The sequence below is a fragment of the Rhinolophus ferrumequinum genome (genome assembly GCF_004115265.2).
Source record: "Rhinolophus ferrumequinum isolate MPI-CBG mRhiFer1 chromosome 5 unlocalized genomic scaffold, mRhiFer1_v1.p scaffold_110_arrow_ctg1, whole genome shotgun sequence".
Taxonomy (NCBI): domain Eukaryota; kingdom Metazoa; phylum Chordata; class Mammalia; order Chiroptera; family Rhinolophidae; genus Rhinolophus; species Rhinolophus ferrumequinum.
The window spans coordinates 10,655,806-10,682,081 of NW_022680355.1; the positions used below are offsets into that span (position 1 = coordinate 10,655,806).

Below are 26,276 nucleotides of genomic sequence, written 5' to 3' on the forward strand. Positions count from 1 at the left end.
GTTTGGTTTTGCTATTAAGTTGTAGAAGTTTCTTATATACTTTGAAGATTAAAGCATTATCAGATATGAGTATATGGTTTAAAAACATTTCTCCCAATTCCATAGTCTGCCTATTCATTGTTTTGACTGTTTCTTTTTCTGTGAAGAAGCATTTTAGTTTGATGTAGTCCCACTTGTTTATTGTGCATTTGATGCCTCTTTTTTTTCTTTTTTTTTTCTTTTTTTTTGTTTTTTGGTGTCAAATCAAAAAGCTCCTTGACATCAAGACACATGTCAAGGAGTTTACCCCCTAGACCAAAACGAATATCCCTATGTTTTCTTCTAGGAGTTTTATAGTTTCAAGTCTTTTGTCCATTTTGTGTTTATTTTTGTACATGCTATAAGATAGTGGTCCAGTTTTATTCTTATGCATATGGCTGTCCAGTTCTCCCAACATCATTTATCGAAGACACTCTCTTTCCCTCCATTGTGTATTCTTGGCACCTTTGTCAAAAATTAGTTGACTGTACATACATGGGTTTATTTCTGGGCTCTCTATTCTGTTCTATTGGTCTATATGTCTGGTTTTGTGCCAGTACCATACTGTTTTGATTACTATAGCTTTGTAATATAGTTTGAAATTAGGAAATGCAGTGCCTCTGGTTTTGTTCTTTTTCAAGATTGTGTTGGCTATTTGCATTCTTTTGTGGTTCCATACAAATTCTATGATAGTTTTTTCTATTTCTGTGAAAAATGTCATTGGAATTTTGATAGGGATTGCATTGAATCTGTAGATTGCTTTAAGTAGTATGGACATTGTAACAATATTAATTCTTCCAATCCATGAACATGGGACATCTTTCCATTTATTTGTCTCCTCTTTCATTGATATCTTACAGTTTCTGTGTGCAGATCTTCCATCTCCTTAGTTACATTTATTCCTAAGTATTTTATTCTTTTTGATGCTATTGTAAATGGGATTAATTTTTGTATGCTGATTTCTTTTTGTCCTGCAACTTTACTGAATTCATTTATTCTAGAGGTTTTCTGGTAGAGTCTATAGGATTTTCTATATATAAAGTCATGCCATTTGTAACCATAGACAATTAAACTTCTTTCTTTCCAATTTGGATGTCTTGTTTTTCCTTTTCCTTGCCTAATTGCTCTGGCTAGGACTTCCAGTACTATGTGATAGAAGTGGTGAGAGTAGCACTCTTGCCTTGTTTCTGATTTTTCAGCTTTTCACTAGTGAATATGGTGTTAGTTTGGGCTTGTAATATATGGTCTTTATTATGTTGAGGTATGTTCCCTCTATACCCAGTTTTCTGAGAGTTTTTATCATGAAAGGATATTGAAATTGGTCAAATTGTTTTTCTGTGTTTATTGAGATGATCATATGATTTTAATCCTTCATTCTGTTATTGTGGTGTATCACACTTTTGATTTGCAGATGTTGAACCATCCTTGCATCCCAGAGATAAATCCCACTTGATCCTGTGTATGATCCTTTCAATGTAGTGTTGAATTTGGTTTGCTAATATTTTGTCAAGGATTTTTGCATCTATGTTCATCAGGTATATTGGCCTGTCATTTCTTTTCTTGTGATGTGTTTATCTGGCTTTGGTATAAGGGTAATGCTGGCCTCAGGAAGTGAGTTAGGAAGTGTTCTTTCCTCTTCAATTTTCTGAAAGAGTTTGAGAAGGATTGGCATTAATTCTTCTTTAAATGTTTGCTAGAATTTACCTGTGAAGCCATTTGGGCTTTTCTTTGTTGGAGTTTGTTGATTACGTTTAAATCTCTTTATTCATTATTGGTCTGGTTTTTTGTTTGTTTGTTTGTTTGTTTTTTATGATTCAGTCCTGGTAAGTTGTATGTTTCTAGGACTCATCCAATTTTTTAAAATTATCCAATTTTTTTGATGTATAAGTTTTCACAGTAGTCTCTGATGACCATTAGCTTTTGTGTGGTGTCAATTGTAATGTCTCCTTTTTCATTTACAATTTTATTTATGAGTCCTCTCTTCTTTTCCCTCGGTGATTCTAGCTAAAAGTTTGTCTATTTTATTTATCTTTTTAAAAAACATCTCTTAGTTTTGTTGGTCTTTTCTATTGTCTCTCTAGTCTCTATTTCATTTATTTCTGTTCTATTCTTTATTATTTCCTTCCTTATGCTAACTTTGGGCTTCATTTGTTTTTTTCTTCATTCCTTGAGATGTAAAGTTGGGTTCTTTATTTTAGATCTTTTTTCTTACTGTAGACATTTATCACAATAAACTTTCCTCTTAGAACTGCTTTGCTTCATACCTTACATTTTGGTGTGTAGCATTTCCATTTTCCTCTGTCTGAAGATATTTTTTTACTTCTAATTTGATTTCTCCTTTGACCCATTGATTGTTCAGGAGTGTGTTGTTCAAGTTCCACATATTTATGATTTTTCCAATTTTTCTCCTGTTATTGATTTCTAGTTTTATACCATTGTGGTCAGAAAACATACTTGATATAATTTCAGTCTTCTTAAATTTGTTGACATATTTTGTGGCCTAACATATTATCTATTCTGGAGAATGTCCATATGCACAGAAGAATGTGTATTCTACTGCTATTGGATGGAATGTTATATATCTGTCTCTTAGGTCCATTTGATCATTTTTTTAATTGGGTTGTTTGTTTGTTTTTATAGTTGTTAAGTTTAAGGAGTTCTCTATATGTTCTGGATATTAATCTCTTATCAGATATATGATTAGCAAATATTTTCTCCCATTCTTTGGGTTGCCTTTTTATTCTATTGATGGTGTCTTTTGATGCACAAAAGTTCTTAATTTTCATGAGCTCCAGTTTTTCTATTTTTCCTTTTGTTGTTGGTGCCTTTGGTGTCATAACCATGAAAATATCCATTGCAAAATCCAATGTGATGGAACTTTTGCCTTATGCTTTCTTCTAAGAGTTTTATAGTTTTAGCTCTTACATTCCAGTCTCTGATCCACTTGGAGTTAATTTTTATATGTGATGTTAGGTAAGGTATAGCTCCTTTTTTAAACAAACAAACAAACATTATTTTTTTTATTCCAGAAGCAGCACGTATTCATTGTAGAAAAATAAAAACATAAGACCTAGACATAATCTGCATAATACTTTGGTGCATATAATTCCAAATATACTTATATATTTAAATAAAACTTACTGATTAGAAATGTGTTCTTTATATAATAAATACTATGGTCAACTTTTACATCATTAGAAATTCTCCAACATAATTCTCGATCACTAATGATCTTTTGTTTAGAATTTATATTACTTAACAAATCTCCTGTTGTTAGGCATTTAAGTTACTTGAAATTTCATTATTTAAAAAATGCTAATATAAACATCATTTGTGACTAAATATTTGCATGCATACTTATATTGTTTTCCTCGGATAAATTCCTAGAAATAGAACTTCTAAGCCCAGGATTGTGCCTACACTAACAATTATGATACCTACTGGCCTATTGTCCTTCAGAAAGAACCAGAAAATTTACACTAACAACCCCCAAGCTATATACAGGGGTGACTGCTCACCATTTCCTCTCTAGTCCTAGCAATTAAAATTTTAAGTGACCTGTGTCAATTTGACAAATGAAACCATTTTTTTGTATTGATGTTTTCATTTTTGATTATTAGCAAAGTCAAACGTTTTATGCCTGTCAGTTATTTATAGTTGGAAAATATGTATGTTGTAAATGTTTTCCAAAATGTATTATTTGCTTTTTAATTTTATTTATAAAAACGTTCTGTAATGGCAGGTTTGATTTCCTCCTTGTCACAGAAGTTATTTACAATAGTCAAGCATGGTTTCTCACATGATAAATTGAACTGCTTGTCATAATCCTTTTCTTCTTTCTAACAAGTTTAGGGAAGAAGGATGGTAGTTTGGAGAGTAGGAGGAGTGATGAGAGATTGCCAGCACACCTTCTTGCCCACACAAACACTTTCCTTCACTCCATACTTCCCTATCTGTGCTAAACTAGCCCCCAATGCAGCAATAAGAAGTTTTCATATGAAAAAGAAAATAACTCCTCACCATATAGTTTGAGTCCCCAGTTGCATATCACTTGGATTGCTGTGTAGTGAGTGTGTGTGTGTGTGTGTGTGTGTGTGTGTGTGTATGTGTGTTAAGTAAATGCTTTTGGAGAAGATAAAAAATAAAATATATACATAGATTACTAGAATTATACACAAAAATCACTCAAAATAACCTGTTCCCATTGTGCACATTGGAAAACAAATCTTAAAAGAGAAAAATATGATTAATTGTTACAGTTAAAATTATTTATCCAAATCAAACTATATATTAAAGGAGACCAAGGAAGTTCACTCTTTATAATTATGGTAAAATGTTTTGCACAGGGCTTGATTTTATAATACAAGTGCTTCCTGAATGGTCTGTTTTTAACTTTTGTTAGTTTAACTTATGGGCCTTTCCTAGGGTAGGTTACCCAGATCAACAGTGGCCATGTGGAGACACAGGCAGCTCTTTCAGCCACATTCCGGTGTCTCTCTCTGAGCCTCAGTTTTCTTATTTACAAAGTAAGAACAATAATAGCTCTATGTAGGATTGGCATGAGGAGCACAGATGCTGGACTAGTGCAGTGACTGCTTTTAAAACGCTTCATTCAGTATTGCTGCCAATAGTTGCTATTAACAGTGATGGTAACATTAGTCAACTTCTAACAGGAAGGCTTCACGCATCCTTTCTTCTTTGCACACATATCTATTTGAACAGAGCCAACCTCTACTCACTTACGAAAGGCTGGTAGAATTACTACAGTTCAGCAGGGTCAATGAGCAGGGTCACCGATGACTCAAGCACCCCATACGTGACCATTTGGATGCCTGCCTAGAGGTATACACTCCAGTAACAGTAATGTGCTCCTTTTGGTGAGATAGATAGTTTTCTCTTTCAGAGCCATGGAAGATAGCCAGGAATCTGGGTCAAAAGTCCACACACAGTGGAATCGGTGTCTTCTGCTTTTTCCCACAAAGAGAAGATTTTTTTCCTGCTGGCAGGGCTAGCTGCCACTGTAGGATTTTCCCCAGGCAACTTTATGAAGTTATCTGACCCTATGGCGTCATATGAATTTTGAAAGGCTATTGCTAATCGGGAGTTTTAATGCAAAACAGCCACATTCAAAGCAGCAGTCTGGTTCAATAGTCATCACTGTATTTCTTTTTAATACTGATAATATATTTTATTAAAATCTCAACAGTCATCACTTTCATGGCACTCCCGTCTTAAACACGAACAGCTAACAGAGCAGTGTTACAAAGCATCAGTCATGACTTCATGGTGAGCCTAAAGGCTGGATGTGTAAACATTAACCATACACTTCTTGCTATGGAAATACTTTTAGACCAGACATACAGGATGCAACAAATGCCATCCAAAACTACCCTGTGCCCCGAGACGCTTGTCTGGAAAAGCCGGGACTGGCCAGACAGCTCCTAATCCTCAAAGGAGCCCACTGGTTGTCGCCAATGTTCTGTCACCCCACAGCACATGGGCAGGCAGGAGACACACAGTGCCACATCTGGAGCTCCTCCTGCTCACTGCTCTACAACTGTGAGGGCTTAGAACTATGGGTCACATGACAAATACTTAGCTAGTATGTTACATAATTATTTAAATGCCTACCAGGCTAAAACTTCCATTTCTAAAGTAGTGGTTTTCAACCTATGGACGTAGGCCCACCCACTTCAGAATCACCTGGGGTGCTTGTTAGAATGCAAATTCCTGCACATGTTTGTCTGTTTACTGTGTTATTATTTATTATTTGTCTCCCTTGTTGGCGTGTCAGCCCTGGAGAGTAGAAGCTGGTCTGTTTACCCTGGTACCCCAGCACCCCTAACAGTGTTTGGCATGTAGTAAGTGCTCAAGAAGTATTAGTGGGATGAATTAATTCCTGGGCCCTATAACTGACCTGCTGAATCAAAATCCCTGAGAGCAGAACCAAGGAATCTGCATGTTAAAGACATACACAGGGGATTTTTATTCACCCTAAATTTTAAGAACCATTGTTCTAAAGTAATTCAGCCAATTCTAAAATAAATGGAAAGATGAAAAGTTTTGTCTCCGAAGGCCCCCACACTAGCTGTCTGGTCGGATGGTAAGGTACTGTAAACATATTAATATCATCCTTGGGTGAAGATTTTGCCTTCTAGTCACATACCTCCAACAGATGTTGATCTGACCCCTGCAGTGCAGTGCCAGGTTCCGGGTTCCTAAGTGGACAAAACACACATGGGCATGGAAGGAGGCTGCCCAGGGGAGACTGGAGCCTGCCCTCTGTCGTCAGGAGCCATACCCACCACTTTCCACTCTGCAAGAAGCGAACATGTGGGCTTCATTACAGTAGTCTCCCCTTACCCATGGTTTCACTTTCCACGGTCACCCACGGCCCCAAAATATTACATGGAAAATTCCAGAAGTAATTCCTAAGTTTTAAATTGCGCGCCGTGCTGCATCGTGTGATAAAATCTCGTGATGTTCAGTTCCATCCTGCCCAGAAGATGGGTCGTCCCTTGACCAGGGTCTCCACGCCGCAGAGGCTTCCCACCCACTAGTCACTTAGTAGCTACCTCAGTTATGAGATCAACTGTCACAGCATCACAGTGTTTGTGTTCCAGTCACCCTGATTTTACTTAATCGGGCCCCAAAGAGCAAGAGTAGGGAGGCTGGCAATATGGATGCCAAAGAGAAGCCGTAAAATGAAAAGGTGAGTACAGGACGATAAGATCTTGTGGGAGAGAGAAACCACATTCGCATAACTTTTATGACAGTATATTGCTATAAGTGTTTATTTTATTATTAGTTATTGTTGTTCACCTCTTCCTGTGCCTAACTTATAAATTAAACTTTATCATAGGTATATGTATATAGGTAAAAACGTAGTATACACAGGGTTCGGTACCATGTGCGGTTTCAGGCGTCCAATGGAGGACTTAGGACGTATCCCCGTGGATAAGAGGAGACTGACTACTATATTTGACAAACCTGCCCCTTCCTGCTGCCCAATATGGAAATGGAACAGACTATGTGTTCATTACTACTTTCCTGGAAGGCTTGAATGACACTTCTGCTCCATGAAAGCCAGATATTATCTTAAGGGATTTATCTTATCCTAAAAGACTCCAATCTTTCCAAACAGGTTTCCTATATGTTTGGCCTTTTGCGTTTGTGCTGGACGCTTGGCATTTTACTTCTAGTTACAACCAGCCTTTGATCTTGGGTAATCAATTCATCTCTCTTGGCCTGTTTACTCATTTCAAAAATGAGACCATTAGACTAGAAGTAGGTCTTGAGCCCCTTCCAATTCTAATGTATCCTAATCTGTGACTTCTCAGTGGCACCTTCCTGCCTTGTGCTGAACAAAACATCTAGATGTGATTCGATGAGCAAACTACTCCATCCCAAACTCTCCGAGGCAGAGGTGGTCAGCCTGTGGTAGACTAGGTAAAAATTTGGAATTTGCAAACAATGCCTGGGAATTCTCTTTCTCAATTTCCATCTTTACCTATAAAAATACTATGGCAGATACAGAATTGCACACCTGAAATCTATGTAATTTTACTAACAATTGTCACCCCAATAAATTAAAAAAAAAATACTATGGCAATTTTAATGTGCTTAATTAAAACTTTAGGTAAAAGATAAATATCTGAATTTCCTCTGAAATTGCAACATTTTGTTTATGTCAGGACTGAAGAAAGGGGTTTTCGCAGAGCCTGATCTAGAGAAGTGAAAAATCACTGCTTTAGGGTTGCTCCCAGGCCAAGCTGTGATGTGAAGGGAGAAATGTAGGGAGTGAAATGCCCTCACCACTGTCCCTCTGTGTTCCCTCTCTCCCTCCTCCTGTCCCTATCTCACAGAAGTTCCCCAAAATTGGGCTTCTCTGAATTAGAGTGTACCCTTTGTACCAAATGTATAGTTAATGCCCTTTGTTCCAGTCCAGCCTGACTGACTAATCACGGCTACCTTGTCCATTACCATCACCAGGTAATTGCATTTTCACTGCCTTTCTTTGGAAAACAGCTTCACATAAATCAGTGGTTCTCAGTGCCTTCGGGCCCAATATCTGCTTTATATTCCAACGAGTTTGTAACACCTTCTTTATTAGCCTGAGTTGAAACTGTAGAAAATATAACTTGCCTACTCACTATATAATGCCCAAATTTTGTTTTTAAATGGAGAACAGTTAGCAAAGTAATTTATAATACACTAACATTTCGATATGCAAAAGCTTAGGTAAGACCACACGAGACGGTGTAAGGAAGTAGCCCAATGCTTGCTCTGTATCTAGAGTCACAAGGACGCCACAGATGGATGATTGAGTTAGCAAGAACTACCAAAGCCCCACTTGCTGCTCACTAAATGTCAGTAGCATCTCTCAACTATTTATTGTAACAACCTCCAGTACCATGGACCTACTCTGTCCTTCGTCTTTTTCCCAAAGTCTTAGGATAGGAATGTCACAATACAAAATAACAATCTCAACAATAAAAGGTAGCATTTATTGAACGCTTCCCATATGCCAAGCACTTTTAAAATAATTTTGCATTTATTAACTCATTTAATCCTCATAACTCCATACGTAATATTATTATCACTGTGTTCTAGGGATAATAATAATAATAATAATAGGCACAGAGAAAGTAAGAAACTTGACTAAGTTCACACATCTCGCCACATCTAGCTTGAAGAAATCAGCTCCTCTGGTTATTATAATAACGGGGTTTTATAGTAAGCAAAGCACTATCTGTGTTTTTATTTTAGGAAAGAAACATTTTGGGGATGGAAAAGGTGTTTCTTTCTCCAATTCCTGTTTATCTAACTGTTTGAAATTTGAGCCTATGAGTTCTTTGCCTGCTTTGTGCTTTTAGCACTTGGAATGTAGTTAGGTAGCGTGTTGGCTTAATATTTCATTCAAATGCTTCAGAGTGGATTTGTCTCTTCTCGGCATTTCATCTCTCTGTGAACTTGCAGGTCCAGTCACTAGAAAATTAAGAACACAAACCTTTTTCTGCACTCTCATTGCATTGCCAAATGTCTTGCTCCAAAGTAGGTTTGTTTTAACTGAATTAAGAGGGTGACCTAAAAAGCAGGCTCTGCTCAGATTGGAGGGACACGAGGCTGTTGTAACACCAGCATGGTGTTGTCGGGAATCTGCTGAAGTTGCCAGAAATCACAGTCATGCATCATTCAGGGAGTAAATGCATTTCTTCCTGAAAAGAGCCAAAGAGTTGTTTCAACTGATCATTATTATCAATGGTTTACGGCTGGACTTTAACCACTTGTCAAAGACAACAAAGTAAATTATTCAAAGTAAAGCTATAATATATTTATTTTTCCTTTCAGGGGAAAAATGATCCCATCTGATCTTGAAAGAAGGATCCTTGAAGCCAAACAGAAAGTAAGTTTTTGTAGGGAGCTTTGTCCAGCCCATAACAAGCTAAGGTTAAATATTTCTATTTCTATCCAGTGGAGAACACACTTTGGTTTTCTTTTAAACAGAGGACCCAAGCCACAATCTCGCAGCTTTAATGAGAATATGAAAATTTTGCATCCAGTCAATATTTATTTCTATGAGCTGCGGGCTTTGCTTTGGAAAGGCCTAACTTGCTGAATAAATAATAAACACAGTGATATTGTATAGTGTTTCCAAAGCTTCTGTCTTCCTATGTGATAAAGATTGGCATTAAGCAAACGCACATTCGAAAGATCATTTTCACAAGTGGAAAACATCAAAATGCTAATGAGCCTGGAAGTTCCCGCTGTACCCTTATTTGACAGCGGCCAGTTTTTCCTGCCTGGACGCATACTGATATGACTGGCCCTCCAAACATCTTGTTTTTCAGGAAACAATTTAGAACTCTTTGTAGAAGTAACAAGTTCTGAAGACCTGCTCAAGATTCCCACAAAGCTCTGGAAAGTCATTTACATTCACAAGCTGGAAAGCTTGTCTTTAGAAATCTCTGTTTAACTTTCACTACATGTAATCTACAGTTCCTAGTTCAACGATATAACACATGCATTTGGTTATTATTTATTTTCATCGCCACACCCCCTACCCCTCGCACCCCCCCCATACACACACACACACACACACACACACACACACACACACACACACACACACACACACACACACACACACACACACACACAGGAATTGGCCCCGGGAGGTTCCCCTCCTTCTTGTGCCAGAACTACTTCTTGTAACGTAAGCCACGGATTAAACCTTTGCTGCCACCTGCAGGCTGACTCTGTAACTTCATGTTAGCACCATGTGGAAAAGTTATGGTCGTCCTATTTGAGGCGTCCTTCTGCCTATTTTCAGCAGCACCTATTATTTCTATCAATTTTGGTTTAACCAGGGCCAGACAGACTGAGAACTTCTAAGACAGGTAAAAGCCATAGCTTATTGTTTATGTGACTCCTCTTCTCTAAGATGCCAAGTACATTATCTGAGGATTTTCCAAATAGGAGCAATGAGCTGATCGGAGTTCCTTCTCTGCATTCCCTTTTCTGCTCACTCTAAGGGGATTTGTTAAGTTCAGAGTCCTGTTATGAAAAAGGAAGACTAGAAAGTCAGCAAAGGAGGGGGAAAGGCCAGAAAATTCTCCCTGGAATATATAAATGGTTTATGGGCACCACAAAGCTTACCCACCTCTGGGTCGAGGGCAGCCTCTTCTGAGAACCCAAATGTCTGTCCTCATAATGAAACTGGCAGGTCCAACAGAATGGCCTGGAGAACTCAGCTATTAGCGTGTGATGATCGTTCCTGCCAGGTTCCAACGTGTCGACAGCCCTTCTGAAAGCTCCAAAAATGCAGATGTGTGTGACAGGGAGTCAATTTCCACTGTTTTTGTCAGCCTTTTAAAAGAATCCTTGAACCCCTGTTTTACATTATTTGGGGCTTTCTTGTTTGTACAGGGATTTGTTCCTTTCCTTGTGAGTGCCACAGCTGGGACCACCGTGTACGGAGCATTCGATCCTCTCATAGCTGTTGCTGACATTTGCAAAAAGTATAAGATCTGGATGCACGTGGATGTAAGTATCCCATAGGGCCTGCCACCAAAATGTTCTTGCACATTTTCCGTCTGGGGCTTGTGGAATGCGCGCGCTCTCTCTCTCTCTCTCTCTCTCTCTCTCTCTCTCTCTCTCTCTCTCTCAGCTTATTTATAAATGGAGGTATTTCTCTTCAGCTTTTAAGGACTGCAAAGACAAAATAGCACACAACTCACATAGTATACAATATTCGCTGCAAGCAGTCTGAGGCTGATTATGTCTTAGTGCATTAGTTCCCAACATGACAATATTCTTATTTCCTTGACCAGCTCCTGAGCTGAGCAATTACTTCTCAATTCATTGAACCAATGTCCCATGTACATACACACATAGTCACACACATGCAGAGCTTACTTCCCTGCAAACATGATCAAAAAGGCAAATGGGATTTGAATTTATATAGGAAACCCAGAGAGCGAAAAAAAACTCAAGTCATGTATTTGTATATATGGAGAGGAAAGCAGACTTGACAACTTGCTAAGAAATATCTACCACCAGATTTCCAATTTCTTAGCTTGGTCAGCTAAGAAGATAAATTATACGTGAGATGTTTTGACACCAGGCTCAGTCACACTAATAAATAATGGAGATGCGCCCACCAAAACATTTTCAAGTGAAAAAATATCAATTTTTAGACGGAGAAATTGAAGAGATTTAAATTTAGGCCAGTATTATTCAAAGCATGACTCAAAGATTAGCTGCTACCTGCAAATTGTTAATGATCCATGATGTGATAAGGAGTTGGTGCCAAATTATGTCCAAGCTCAATGTTTGGTACAGCTGACATGTTTTTTGATTGTGAGACTTTCTCAGTGAAGGAAGTGTACATCGATTTACATTCTGATACAAATGTTGTTGAGTAGCACTGACTTTATATCATGTTGGCTTCATAGGTATTCAAACCAAATGAATTCCCCCTTCTTTAGGAGCAGAATATGTCCACAGGCTAAGCTAACTAAATATCTGTTATTCCAGAGGTGTCCTGCATAGCAATCACCAATTTTCTTTTCCTTGTCTAATTCACAATGTGAATTATTCATGAGGCTACCTGAGATCCATCCCTTCATTTTACACCTGAAGACACTGAGAAAAGGTCAAATAACTCAAATACCATCAGTGACCTGGGTCTCAGAACTGGGCAGCCTAATGAACCTTGCTAGTTGATTCAGGAAGAGGATTACCCCAACTTTAAAAATAACAATGTGTGTGTGTGTCTTCAGCCAGTAGAGGCTGTGGTCTCTCCTTCAAGATTTCTACTGAAAGTGGAGCTGGGAGATCTTTTAACTAATTGTGTTACCTTTCTTTGAAACATATCAAATTTACCACTTACTCTTATTATTTTTCATGTTTATACATTCTATAATTAAACTAGAAAAAAAATCTTAAAATAGTACACATTTGGAAAATTGGATAATTTTTCAAAATATAAAAGAACTGAAATTACAACAAAGGGGATAAAATGTAATTATACCCTAACAGGTTTTTTTCCTTTAAAATTATCCCAGGATTACTTTTACCCACAAAGAATGTTAACATTTTACAATGAATCTCCATCTTCTTGACATCCTGTTTTTAAAGATTACTACATCAATTCAAATTTGCAAACTTGAGAACAAATTTTTAAAGGACATTGTTCTCATTGTTCAACTAATGGACTGGTACAAATCTTTCCTGCCTTTTTTTTCTTTTGGACAGAGAAATTATCTTATCAAAAATTACACAGCAGTAATATAGGCTTATGAAGCTGATTCCTCCTTCTGGAACCATCCAGATTTGTCAAAAGAGTTATCCTTGCAACTCAGAAGCTGTTTAAAGGGTCCCTAACCCATCTTCTCAACTCTAAACTGTGGAGATAATAGGGTTTCTCATTGTGAGATGATGAGTTTCACGACGACTGAGAGCTGGTGATGGGTTGCAGGGAAATTTGTCTCCTTCTCATGCAGACTAAGGAAATATGTATCCAGTTTGGCTCCTTATACCATATAAATGTGAGAGGGAGCCTAAGACTTTGAATAGTCCCCCAATTTAAACTTTAAAAATCTAGTGCCAAAAGAAGGTGGGCAGCACCCTAAATTGTCTGGGCTCTAGGAAACTCTGACTGTTCTGAAAAACACCAAACTGTAGAAATCTAGGCAATGAACCACGGCTACCTTTTTCCTTGTATGATCTTCCTTTTTCAGGCAGCTTGGGGTGGAGGATTGCTGATGTCCCGGAAACACAAGTGGAAACTGAGCGGCGTGGAGAGGTACACACATTTTTCTTGTTCACAACGTAAAGTGTGAAAGCTAAATGTGAAAAGCAAATTGCACCCAATTTCCAAGAACTATTGGTGTATGGGTAAGCCATTCTGTGCGGTGCTGTGTGCCTTGCTTTGTGTAGTCATACATGTGTGACTATTGTGTGTAAACAACAAAAAGAAATCAAAGCCCATATCAAGTGATCCAAGTGGACTGTCTCTCAAGCAGAGATTCCTAACTGGGGATTCTGACCCAACCACCCAAATTGTTTAAAATTGCAGGCGGTCCACAGTTTTCTAGGGAGAAGATCTATAGCTTTCGTGTTCCATAAAGGATAATATCCAGTGCTTTAAAGAAACCAATAAATAATTTGACAAATCAAATAAGCACCTTGTAATTTATCAGTGTTGAAAGTTTAGGTTTGGGTTTTAATGTGACCAGTTTACATAAAATGAAACATGCTTGCATTCCCATGACTTTTTTCTACCATGGCTCTGATGGATGCTGCAAAGCACCCTTTATTCAGTGACTAAGCAGCCTATCGTTGAGAAAAGCTGCAAACCACAAAGGAGGTAACATCTGATTAGCATAAAGCATATTCAGGTCCAAAGGGAAAAAGAAAAGAATTACAGAATGCAGCATTAGCCTCAGGATTTGGTTCTGGACCACATGCAGAGGGAGCTCAGGGTTCCCCGTTCTCCCATCACAACATGGCAGGTCAACTGCCGTTGTGAGCTCTGACACCCCAGGCAGCTGAGAAAGCCGGAATTCATCCGAGGTTGACAAATGCCCACCATCCCTGCCAAGCAGCCAGATGCCGCCCAGGAAAAGCTTCCCACTGACTCTGCCCCTGGACAGCTTGGCACAATTTCAGGATGAGGATAGAGGCTGATGGCGCTGGGGAGCATCTGTCAGCACTGGTCATGCGGAGCAGCCAGGCCAGAAGGAACGCACAGGGTGTGTGCCATGTGATGCCCAGGCCCATCACACACAGAGAACCTGTGAGGGTAGAGAGAGGGTGCGGGGTCACTGAGGCTGTCAGGGGCGCCCTGCCTAATTAGTGAAAAGGAGGCTGGAGACAGACCGGCTGAGGGCCCTGCCGGCAGGATTGCTGTCCTAGAGTCAGCTGCCCGTTGCTCTAATTGCAGGTTCCCATGCAGGTGTGAGGAGATGAGGGCAGGTCTATCCCCTTCACAGACTGAGCCAGTTCGAGTCTCTGCTTCTGGTCCTTCGGGCTTCTCACAGGCTGAATTCCTTTTTGTCATGACAATGTACATGCAACCAGAAGCTTAAGGAGGCGCCGATGAGCTAAACAGGGAGAGACAGTGAACAAAAGAGAACAATTTAGAAGGTGCCTATTCAGATGATCAGAACAGGAATTTAATTCACGTGGTTTTGAGAGAGGTACATAGTACCTCTCTTCTTTGAGTTGCTTTTTGACTGACACAAAAGTGAGCGCCTGTTATTCTACCTTTAATGCCACCTGGGACTCCAAGTGCTGAAAGCCATGCTGCATCCTATACTGATGATTATGTGAAAGCTCACTAAATTACCTCCCCTGAGCCTTGGAGAAATACACCCCCACATGCCTTTGTGCTAAAGACTATTATTTGAGAGCAAAGCTTAGAACATTCACCGTGGAACATAGAGTCCTCTGTAATTGCCACAATCCTTGCAACTGTACTGTAACTAAATCTACTAACTGGAATAGCCAGATACAAAGTCCTAAAATCCAGGGACTGCTGGTGTCCTGCGTGGAGCAGAACCCCCATAGCTACCCACTTACCTGAGAGTATCCATCCATCTTGCTGACTTATCAGCAAAAGGCACACTTTCGTTGGTGAATATGGTTTTAGGGCCAGTGGAAACCCCTGGGCACAATGTGCACAGGCGCAAGTTTAGGAAAGAAATTGCCTCATTTGGGGTATCCTGTTTTCCCCAAGCATTAGGACTCACACTAAAGTGGAAGAAATCCATAGTTGATTCTTGTCCCCAAATCCAGAGGTTCCCCAGGGATCCCAGGGATCCCAGAGTCACATCCTCATAACAAAATGGCACAAGCAGCCAGAGCCCTGCCTGCCATCTCCTTCGAGAACCAACCAAATTCTCAGAAAGTGCCTTGCAAAAACTGTCAAAGTGTCTAGATATGATATGGTGTTGCTGACAGAGCATGCCAAGAGCCGTGATGCTGCAAAGTCTGTTTCAGTGCGTTGTAAACTGACTCTTCTTTTTTATTTATTTATTTTTTTCAATTACCGTTGACATTCAATATTATATTCGTTTCAGGTGTACAGCATAGTGGTTAGACATTTATATAACTTTTGAAGGAATCCCCGCCCCCCATAACGTATTACCCCCGACAGCATACATAGTTTTTACAACATTATCGACCATATTCCCTTTACATCCCCATAGCTGTTTTATAACTGCCGATTTGTACTTCTTGATCCCTTCCCATTTTGCCAAGCTGACTCTTTAACCCTGCCTGCGGCTCACCTACAGGAATCCATTGCTGCAGTCCACTCTCAAGGCTTCCTGGCCCGCTGAAGCCTCTGCCACACGACCAGTTACTGCCCTCACTCCCACCCTGAGAGCCAGGGGTTCAGAAATCCAGGCCAGTAGTCACTAAACCTCTGCCATATGCAAGCCGCAGCACAAGGCACCGCGAGGGCTCAAAGACAAATGCAATATGAAACCTGTCTTCAAGGGGCTTAGAATCTAGCAGAGAAGACTGATGATCAACGTTGGGTTAAAATTCAAGGCAGAGGAAGTAAAGGCCCAAGAGACAGGAGAGCAGGCTGACTGGAGGAGACGGGGAAGGAGTGCTACTTCCTTGGTGGGGCTGCTCACGGAGGCCTTCACGGGGCTGGGCATTGGAGCTTTCGCAGGAGGAAGTGGAAGACATCAGCTGATGAGCAGGGACGCAGAGGTTTGACACGGTCCTTGGAGAAAGTCCAGATGAGTTTGCTTGGAGGCAGAGATGGAGTTACGTCAGGGACTAGAAAGCTAGTGGAGTGTCCACAAGTCCTGCCCAGCGGGTGTCAGTGGAGGGCGTGCCCGCAGAGCGGTCAGGGTCAGCGTCACCCCTGAGCGGACCCTCACTGCCATTTGAGCCATTGTTACGCACGCACAGGGAGCATTGTGTTTCTTGGGGTGGGGAACAAGCTAGAAAGGCAGTAGTGTAGCAGCCAAGCCTGGGGTTTGAGGAGAGGAGCCATACGTAGTGTCCCACCACCGCGTTGGAAAGATAAATCAGGGTTCAAGAGGAGGTCGAAGCCCAGGACGGAGCAGAAGCTGTGGGGCAAAGGTCCAGGTGTGGGAGGCAGCGGAGGTGAGAGCGGCTGGGGTGAGCTGGGAGAGAGGTGAGTGGGTGAACCCATGGAGGTGAGGAAACAGAACTACAAGGGGCAGGCACCGTCAGGAGAGGGAGAATAAGAGAATGAAACGTTTGGGAACTGGATGCGTGGGGAGAAAATGGGGCAGGGAATTGAGGCACAGAAGATAGAGGAGAAAGAATAGATCTGGAAGGATGAGGAGGGGCAAGCGAATGAGTTCCTGGGGGGTCTGCTCAGGTTAAGGTGCAAATGAGGGCACAAGGCTGTGTCTGAGAACAGCCCTAGGGGACTCCGTTCTCTCTGACTTCAGGAAAATCACAGACACCACATGACTGAACCCCAGAGCAAAACATTTGGAAATGAACCCGAAGCTGTGTTGCATAAACTGCCGACATTTTTCAAATAAATTAAGGCCATGTCACGGAATCACTTTGCACAGCATTTTGCCATCTTTGTGAGACAGCCCTTCTGAGACAGAGAGGTGGGACAGTGACAGGCAGTTGTGGGCCCTGGCTCTTTTTGGTCTAAAAAGACACAATGGCCACTGCATAGAAATAAACACATCCAGTCAGAGAAATGGAGGACAGCTGTTTTCTTCTCCATCCGTGTCATTATTGACAAAGCTCAGTTTCATCAGGATTAGGTATATAGTTGTAGAATATTATAGCATGGCAGTGTCTGTGTGCCCAATGTCACAAAGCTCATAAATGACGTAGTTGAAATCAATGGCTAGAGCCAATCTTATGGTGTGTCAGATATGCTTATAAGCACTTCACCCAAACTATTTACCATTATTCTGTTTACAGACAAGGAAATCTAGGCACAGAGAGGTTAAGTAACTTCTTCAAGGTCACACAGCTAGGAAGTGATAGAACCTGGGTGTAAACACAGACTGTCTAGTTCTTGAGCTCTCTTTCTTTAACCACCATTATGTACTGCTGAGAGCCCAAGTTTCTTGATTCTGGTCATTCTACAGAGTCATTCTACAGAGCAAGGAGATATTTCCTTGGAAGAAGGGTTTCAGTACCACAGTTATTATTCGTGAAGTCATTTAGTCCTTTTTGCAGGGTAGTAGCCATCTGGCCATAAAGTGCCTTTGCTTCTTCCCTCAATTCCAGTCCTAAGGTATCTGACAGCCAATGTAAGAGCCAAAGAAGGACCAGAAGAAGAGCCAGAATATTCCTTGATTCAGATGAGATCCCCAGGCCAGTAAGTGTCCTCTGACTGGCGCCTGAGCCCACTATTTATCGAGCAGATGAACGGGATCTTTCCCAGCTTCTCATTCCTTCCCGAGGTTCTCACACCTCGGGTGCTGGGAGCAGGGTGAACCCGAGTGTGTTGTTCAGCTAGAGGAGAGGCAGCAGCTGCCATGGACGGCACTCCTACCTTCCTCCTCCTGGGAGTCTGTTTATACCAAGGTCACATTGCTGATTCTCATCTGCAAGCATCCCTCGGTCTCTGAGGAGACATGCACAGAGAAAGTAAACAATGGGACTCACGGAGGGACAGCTGCTTTCCCTGGGAACTGGAGGAGGACGGAGTTGGAGCAGTATATCCGGAGTGAGGGAGAGACAAATGAAGTGCAAGAAAACTACTGGAAAAGACTCGATCTGGGTCTTAATGAATAAGTAAGATTTAGCCAGGTGAAGCAAAGGGAGGTGACATCCCAGATCAAGGAAATCACATTAAGAGACCTAGGAGTGTGAAAATAGAATTTTCTGAGAGCAAAATAGTCTGGTGTGATGGAAATGGGTACAAGAAAGTGAAAGGACACAAGACTGAAGACATAGCCTGTGGTCCACCCGTGTGGGCATCATACCCTACAGTTTGGAATTTTGACTGGAGGCAAAAGGAAGTTGGTAACGATTCATAAAGAGGAGAGGGCCATAAACAGAACAGACGGTAGCTATGGTGCTGCCTGGAGAATGAAATGGCAACCAAGAGTCAGTTAAGACATGATTGCTGTATCCAGATTAAAGTAATAGTTATTATTGTTAAAGGAATCCGAATCAAAACTATGGTTTAGACTTTTCAAATACAATGAAACCCTGAGTTAAGAGTAACTAATATTGATGGGAGAGCATTATATTTCTCAAGTGTGTTAAACGCCAATCGATAGAGCCATAGGTATCTCACCTGCAGTCTAGAAGGATAACTCTGGATTAGAGGAGATGGATAAGCTAGAAGCCATTATGAAAGGGACATATTTGAAAAGTCTGGTAGTCAGTTGAATTGAAAGAAGAAGCAGCTGGGTCAGGAAAAGAACAAAATACATCAGTGGAATGAGCTCTGAGCTCTGGGCCACTACGGTAGTGTCAGCAGCAGGGACGGTGAGGACACACGCCAGGGCAGCTCCTTCACCTGCTTGGTGCTCTGTGCCTCGGACTCCGGCCTGGATGATCCTGGTCACTCGAAGGGGCTGTCGCCACCTTGGAAGCTGAGTTTCACCTGCTGTTTCTGTAGACAAAGAAAAGGTTGTAGACTTAAGAGTCCACTTATCGTTTTGCAAGTTTGTGTCCTCTGAAGTCTGAAAAACAGCACCAAGAAGCCTGGAGCTCTGTCACCCATGCACAGGGCCTCTGTGGTCTGAGCCTGTCATTGGTGCCACCCTTAACACGATTTGTTTCCTTTAGGGCCAACTCTGTGACATGGAATCCACACAAGATGATGGGCGTCCCTTTGCAGTGCTCCGCTCTCCTGGTTAGGGAAGAGGTACGTCTTTCCTGGCTGGTGGCCCAGTCCATCCATGGGATTAGATAGAGTGAATGTGTGTAGTGACAGAATCGGAATACCAGATGATTTTACAGGCTGGACCAGTGGGCCACATCCGACAAGGAGAGAATGTTAATGAAGACAATTGTAAGGTCCTGCTCTTATGTACTGGGATAGGATCACTCTCGTTGGACTGGATGAGACAGGCGTGCTTCACACATGGCTCAGTTGTTGTGCATGTGAACAAAGCATAGGATGTTAGGTCAGACACTGTGGGGTCAGCAATGGGTGAGGAGAACATTACCATTCACAAAACATCAATGAGATAAAAGAGTGTAGTTTCATGACGATGGAGATGGTGGTTCTTTCTTCACTGTCCTCTGGTTAAACCACACCTGGAGTGGTTTGCTTACCTTGGTACCAAATGGTGTACGAGACTCCATTGAGCTAGAGCTCCAGCAGTTGAGAGCACTTGAAAAACATGTAAGAGAGGTGGTTGAAAGAACAAAGGATGTTTAATCTAAAAGAAAAAGAAAATAAACAAAGAAACAAAGGGCTGAGAGGATAGCAGCCTTCACAGTTTAAATAATTCTCAAGTGGAAGAGATTCACTTTTTTCTTGAGGCTTCAGGAAACTGGGTTAGTAACACTGGGTGGTACAGATTTGATGGCAAAATTAGAATACCCCATGGTTTTAGGTCTGACTTGGGGTCAATAAAAGGAATACTTTTCTAAAAATTAAGCTGCCCAACAGGTAATGCATGCTTTTTGTGGGGATATGTTCATCACCAGGGGAGGTGATTGGATGGAGATTGGACAATAACTTATTAGTAAGAGGATAGAAAGGATTCCTTCATTGGGAAGGAATAGATTAATAGTTCTAGGATCTCTTCCGAATCCTAGAGTCTATGATGCGCTGACAGCATTTCCCTCAGGGGGATCCAAGGAATAATGCTATTCTATAAGATTGTACTATGTATTCTGTGATAAGAGAGTATTCAGTTTATAAAAAGCTTTGGATACATTGAATTAAAGAGTTAAAAACAAGTTTCATTATTGTAGAACATATCAGAGCCTTTAATATGCTAATACATATTGCAAATATCTAAAAAGAAGGGATTTATAACACAGAGTTTCCTAAGTTTATTTGACCATTGGAATCTCTTTCACAGCAACTATTTTACAGCACAGCAACTATTCATGTATTTAAAATAGTTTGGGACATGATGGTTTATAACTTTTTTATGACTCAGAACCAAAATATTATCTCATCCAGGTCCTTTATGTGGAAAACACTATCACTTTTTCTTATCCTTTTGTACATTGAGACTGGTACAGCCCAACCTTTTAGAGGTCATGTTCTTTGAGTGGTTTTTCCTATCCCAATAGGAGCTGGTCCAATCTGTCACTATTCCACACTCTCTGGGGTGGCCTCCCTTAGGATTGATGGCACTGTTTGCAAGCTGGCATGTCTGGGGGAAGACTGGCGCCAAGTTTCTGTGACCATGAAACAATATAAAAGCACCTATTACAATTTTCAATTTTATTGGTCTTCAAGTAAATTTTATTTTTCAAATTCTATGTCTTTTGATTGACCTGTTACAATTATATTGTATAATTTCTCTTGCTCTCAAAAAATAATTTAATAAATTCCATTGAAGGTGAAGCCTAAACTACAAAGTTGAGCCCAGTTCTGTTGTTTACCCATCTGGGCACTCCATCTTTCAGGACCTAGTGAAACTTTTAGTTGCATTGAATTTTGTTTTGGTTTGGATACTTTGTTTTAAAGGATTATCACTGCTATCTTTAACTAAATGATCACATGTGAGTCTTTTCTTGTCGTGAGTCACAAGAGAAAAAAATGGCAAAGCTTCTATCAAATCACAATTACACTGTAGATAATGAAAGAGTCAAAGGATCCCTGTGGTTCGTGACAAATTGAAACATGGTGGGGTTTCCAGTGAGGAGATGGCAGTGCTGTTTTAGTCAGAGAGCATGATTCATTCACTGTCCTTGGGAATAGTTCAATCACTTTGCGACCCATTTTCCATAGCAACCTTACGGTGCCCTGGAAAATTAATGGTCATTGACAAGAAAACTATCCACTGTAACTACCATAAACAACTGAGTGTGAAAACATGGTACTGACACTCTAACCACTCTTGAGAGAGGAACGTGACATTTGAAAGATTGTTTATTTATCTCAGAGTAACAATATCTTTTTTTTTTAGATGTCAGCATATAAAAATGATAGTAATGAACTGTCTTAAAAGCTATGATTTCCAAAGAGAACTCGAATCTTAGCAGCTAAATGATAAAGTACTTGGACTAAATATCAGTGAAGTACTATAAGAATCACACTAATAATATTTTACAGAACGAAAAGTTTCCAAAATATTTTAATTGCAACAAAAGCCAGAACATCAGGATGTTCTCCCAAAGAATGAACATTACACTCTGATTGTGTTTTTTTTTTTTTAATAAATGCTTTCTCTGATTCATTTATCCCACAGAGTTGACCTATCATAGCAGCCCATCCTGTCTAGATGTTGGCCCCATTTTTTCTCATTTGATTCTTACTGTTTTCTTTCTCCAGAATATTCAATGTCTCTTTCTCTTATTATTTCTCAATAATTTCTATCACAATGTAAATCTGATAGAACATCTGAGAAAGTCAGTGATTTCCTAAGCTTTCTCTTCTCTTCTAGGGATTGATGCAGAGTTGCAACCAGATGCACGCCTCCTACCTCTTCCAGCAAGATAAACACTACGACTTGTCCTATGACACTGGAGACAAGGCCTTACAGTGTGGACGGCATGTTGATGTTTTCAAGTTATGGCTAATGTGGAGAGCAAAGGTGAGCACGTGTATATCAGCTGACTGTCAACTAAAAACACAAACTATATCTGGTGAACCTTAGTGTGACATGTGAAAAATTGATTTCCAAATTGAAAATTCTCCCAAATTAAGTTTTTTTAATCCTATATCTAGATACCTGCATTCTACCCATGATAAGAATATAATCAAACTCATGGTATATTTTTAAAACCGTTTGAGAGCACAACAATAATTCATATTTTTGATTGATTGATTTATATAATAAAACCCATGTTTTGTTTTAATTTTTGCCTTTTAAGCCAAACGGCTCTGAATGCTCACTCATCTAGCAAACAAATTCGTGTTGCTTTATATGGCAGAACATCTGGTGTTTCCATGGTACTGTATTGTTTTTACCCAGTGATTGATAACTTGGGCAGGTTAATGCAATCTAAAAGCATATGTTTGAAGAACAAAAAGAAAAAGTGGAGAACTCCTCAGGATAGCTTTTTTGACATTTTAAAGGGGTAACCTGTAGTTATAAAACTAAAAAAAAAAAAACAAAAGAACTCCATCAGTACCTAGTGACCTTCTTTAGTACAGTTTTTCTACGGGCCTCAGGATTGAACTATAGGTGATCATTCCTCTCTCAGAAATGAAAACTCTATAAGTAATGGCGTGCGGTACTGGCTGGACCTATTTGTAGCCTTCAAAGAGCACAAGGGTATATTTCAATGTACGCAGGCTGGAAAGGTTGAAGATTTTATTTTTAATTTTGACCAGATTGCTAACTTAAATGTCACAAATCCCCACCAGGTTTCATTTATCTCCCGTAGGAGGCAATGGCCAGAGCCAGCTAGACATGCTAGAAAAACCCAACTGCTAGAAAAAAACCAACTGCTAAAAGCACAGGAGTGAAGCTTGGCAAAGGATATGAGAAAGGGAGAGATTAGAAGGAGGTTGTCATGCCCCAACGTCCTGTGTGTGGGGGAAGTGTCCCCCAAATTTGGCTCCAAGCTTTCTAAGTAGCTTACACAAAGAGGTGACAGATTCAATCCCATAGGAACAAGCAAATAATTTCGTCAGCAGGAGTGAGACATGCCAGGATGAGACCACAGAATGAGTTCTTTCTCACGTCTGTGTAAGAGGTATGAACCACGTCCATAGCCACAAGCTCCAGATGCTGTTATTTATAAAATTTTTCAAAGTAAACAGAATTGCCTCAAGCAGTTTAGAGAGGGAATTGGCTAACAAGAAAAGAAAGGGCCTTGGGAGTGACCCATGCTGTCCACAATCATTTTATGGAATCTTCTTTAAATCCATCCTGGAAAAAAGGCAGGCTAAATGGAAAAGATGATCTTGCTTCATGCAGAAATAAATCTCAGATGGTCTCTGGGGATGGCAAGCCTCCATAATATTATTTACCCTAGCTGAATTTTCTCTAAGTGTTGCTAAGTATTGAACAGCTACCTGGAGTGAGGCCTCAGGTAAGTTGTTCCCCTTAAAAGTGGTGTGATGTGTGGGCTCCCATCCCTTGAGCTGGGCAGGGGACCTCTTCCTCCTTTAAAAGTTGAAAGCCTGACAAGGACACGTACCTGGTCCCCACCACCCAAGATGAGACTCATTCTGTTGGCAATGATACTTTCATTTGGAAAAAAAATAAATAAATCAAGAAGATGAATTATTGGTGTACTGTCAAGCAGTTTTAAAAGGAGTAGATTTTTATCTCATTACTTGATAAGAATTACAAATGTCAGCTAGTAAGTTGAAGAAAGCTTGATCTCTAAATATTGTTCAGTATCAACCCTTTTGTCTCCTTTTCCTGTGGTGTTTTTATTAAGGTGATGTTCCATTAGCTATGTTTACACAAAAATGTTCCTCTCATGTTTCATCATGAGCTCCTTCTCCTGCTGCTCCTTCTCCGTCTGCAGGCTCCTCACCAGCTTGGTGCAGCTGGTTGGTTCTTAGAGAAATAACTTAGAGGATATCAGGTGTGAATTAAACAGCAGGACCAAATGAGGTCTGAAATAAAGGCAAAGGATCCAGTTTCTAAAGTATTGAAATAAAAGCACCAGGAGAGGGGATAAAAAGAGAAAAAAGAACCATCACAACAGCTGCATGACCTGTGGACACATGTTCTCTTAATTCTTTATGCAAAACCTTAAGTAGCTAGACCTCTACACAGCAAAAACTCCCATTTGGCTTTCAACTTGTAGCTGCATTTTTTGCAAAACAAGATGAAAATAATTGTTAACGCAATAAGCTCAGTCCTACACTCTGGATCAGAAGTGAGGATAATTCACTTATCACCTCAAAAGGTCTCTAGTAATGCCAGCCAGAGAAGGAGAAGTCACCTGTCCCAAGAAGAACCATGAAAGAGTTGGCCGTGATGTGCGCTCTCGCATGTCCTCATGCCCTCAGGAATGAACAAACCAGGTGAAAAATGGTAATGAGAAGGAGGAGGAGCCTAGCATTAATCAATAACCCCTCTGTTCCCTCACCTGCCTGGAGAATACAATGTTCGAGGGATTCATTATCTCCTTCGTAAGATAAACCACATATAAAACAGTAACCTAAATAGGAGTTACTATTCCTTGCTCTGTAATGACTAATGGAGCTAAATGCACTGATGATGACCATCATATTGAATCCAGGATAGCTTCATTATAGCAAATTTATGCCAAAAACAAACAAAACAAAAAAACAAAAAAAATGAGCCTCCTGATGGGAGGCATTCTAGATGGTTTTACAACATGCAATCCTGTCCTCAGCACCAGCACTCACTGTGTCTGCCCACAGCTCCGTTCTTATTGGGTAGAACTTTCATTTTGTCTGCATTTTATTAGCACATCCTGGAGCTTGATGATTATTTTCCATCTTGACAGGTTTCCTCAATGGTAAAAACTTGGTGGTAGAAAGAAAAAAAACCTTAAAATCAGTCCCCCTTTTTCAGGACTGCAGGGATGGCTTAATATGTACCTAAGGAGTTTTCACAATAAATATCTGTTTTTATCTTACAAACTGGCAGCTTTCCTTTTAGTTTTCTGTGATTAGCTTCCCTATTTTAAACGTAGATAATCGAGGGACTGGGAGAGGGAAAAAAAATAATAGGAGAAAACTATTAAAGAGAAATTGATGTCTGGAACCCTTTGCTGAGTGACTGAATGTTCACTTTCTCTCTAAAATATTAATTTTAATAAGTAGATATTGAGCAGCTGAATGAGATAAAGAGTCTATAATTTTCCAGACAGGATAAGCTAAATGCACAGATAACCATCACATGAGACAGAATATGAACGGTCATAAAAGAAACACAGACATACCTCGAGAAGTTAAAGGATGGAGAGTTCATTCCCAGTGTGAGAGTCAGGAATGATTTATCGAGAGGTGACCTTCAAGATGGATCTTGGCCAAGATAGGTAGAATAGTAGGATATGACCCAGCAGAACTGGGAGAAGGACATCCCAGAAAGAAGGTCCAGCAGAGGCTAGCGTGCATGTTCTGAGTCTAGTGAAGAGTTTAAGTTGTCAGGAGGGTAATCAGGGAGCTATTGTCCAGATGATGGCAGTCAAAAAGGGAGCTAGCAGCCAAGGATTCAGTTATTATTTCAGAAGTGGCGTCTCTGAGACCTGACAGCACTAGATGAGGGTTTTAAGAAGCACAGAAGAACCACGAGCAGCATTTAAGATATCAGGCCCTGAGAAAACACAGAGGCCGTAGCTGAACAATTGGGAAACCGTGAGATCACTGAAGAAGAGAACACAAACAGTGTTCATCTTCCTGAAACTCTGATTTAGGAGTCTGGGGTAGGCCTGAGAATCTACATTTTTTAACACAAGTAATCTGGGTCTGATACAGATGGCCCCTCAGAACATTCTTTGTAAAAACACTGCCCCAGTGATTCAAAGTTGTACTTCCATTCATTCATCCATTCATGAGCACCTAATATGTGCCTGGCACTGCAGGTATGAGTGATACAGCAGTGAATAAAAGAAATAACAGTGAACTCCCTTGTGGAGTAGTCATTTCAGTCAGGTCAGTCTAAGCAAACCCTAAGTGTTTGGATGATGCCAGAGAAAATAAAGCCACCACC

General features: G+C 40.4%; 1 protein-coding gene across 2 annotated transcripts in view; it reads left to right on the plus strand.

The window, feature by feature from the left end:
• GAD2 (glutamate decarboxylase 2) overlaps positions 1 to 26,276 on the plus strand; it is a 70,180-nt gene that overhangs the window by 33,166 nt on the left and 10,738 nt on the right. For both annotated transcript variants that reach the window (XM_033100799.1, XM_033100800.1), the window contains 5 exons: positions 9,370 to 9,424; positions 10,948 to 11,064; positions 13,263 to 13,327; positions 19,288 to 19,366; positions 22,074 to 22,223. In XM_033100799.1, coding sequence (XP_032956690.1) covers positions 9,370 to 9,424; positions 10,948 to 11,064; positions 13,263 to 13,327; positions 19,288 to 19,366; positions 22,074 to 22,223 — 466 coding nt within the window. The remainder of the gene's footprint in view (positions 1 to 9,369; positions 9,425 to 10,947; positions 11,065 to 13,262; positions 13,328 to 19,287; positions 19,367 to 22,073; positions 22,224 to 26,276) is intronic.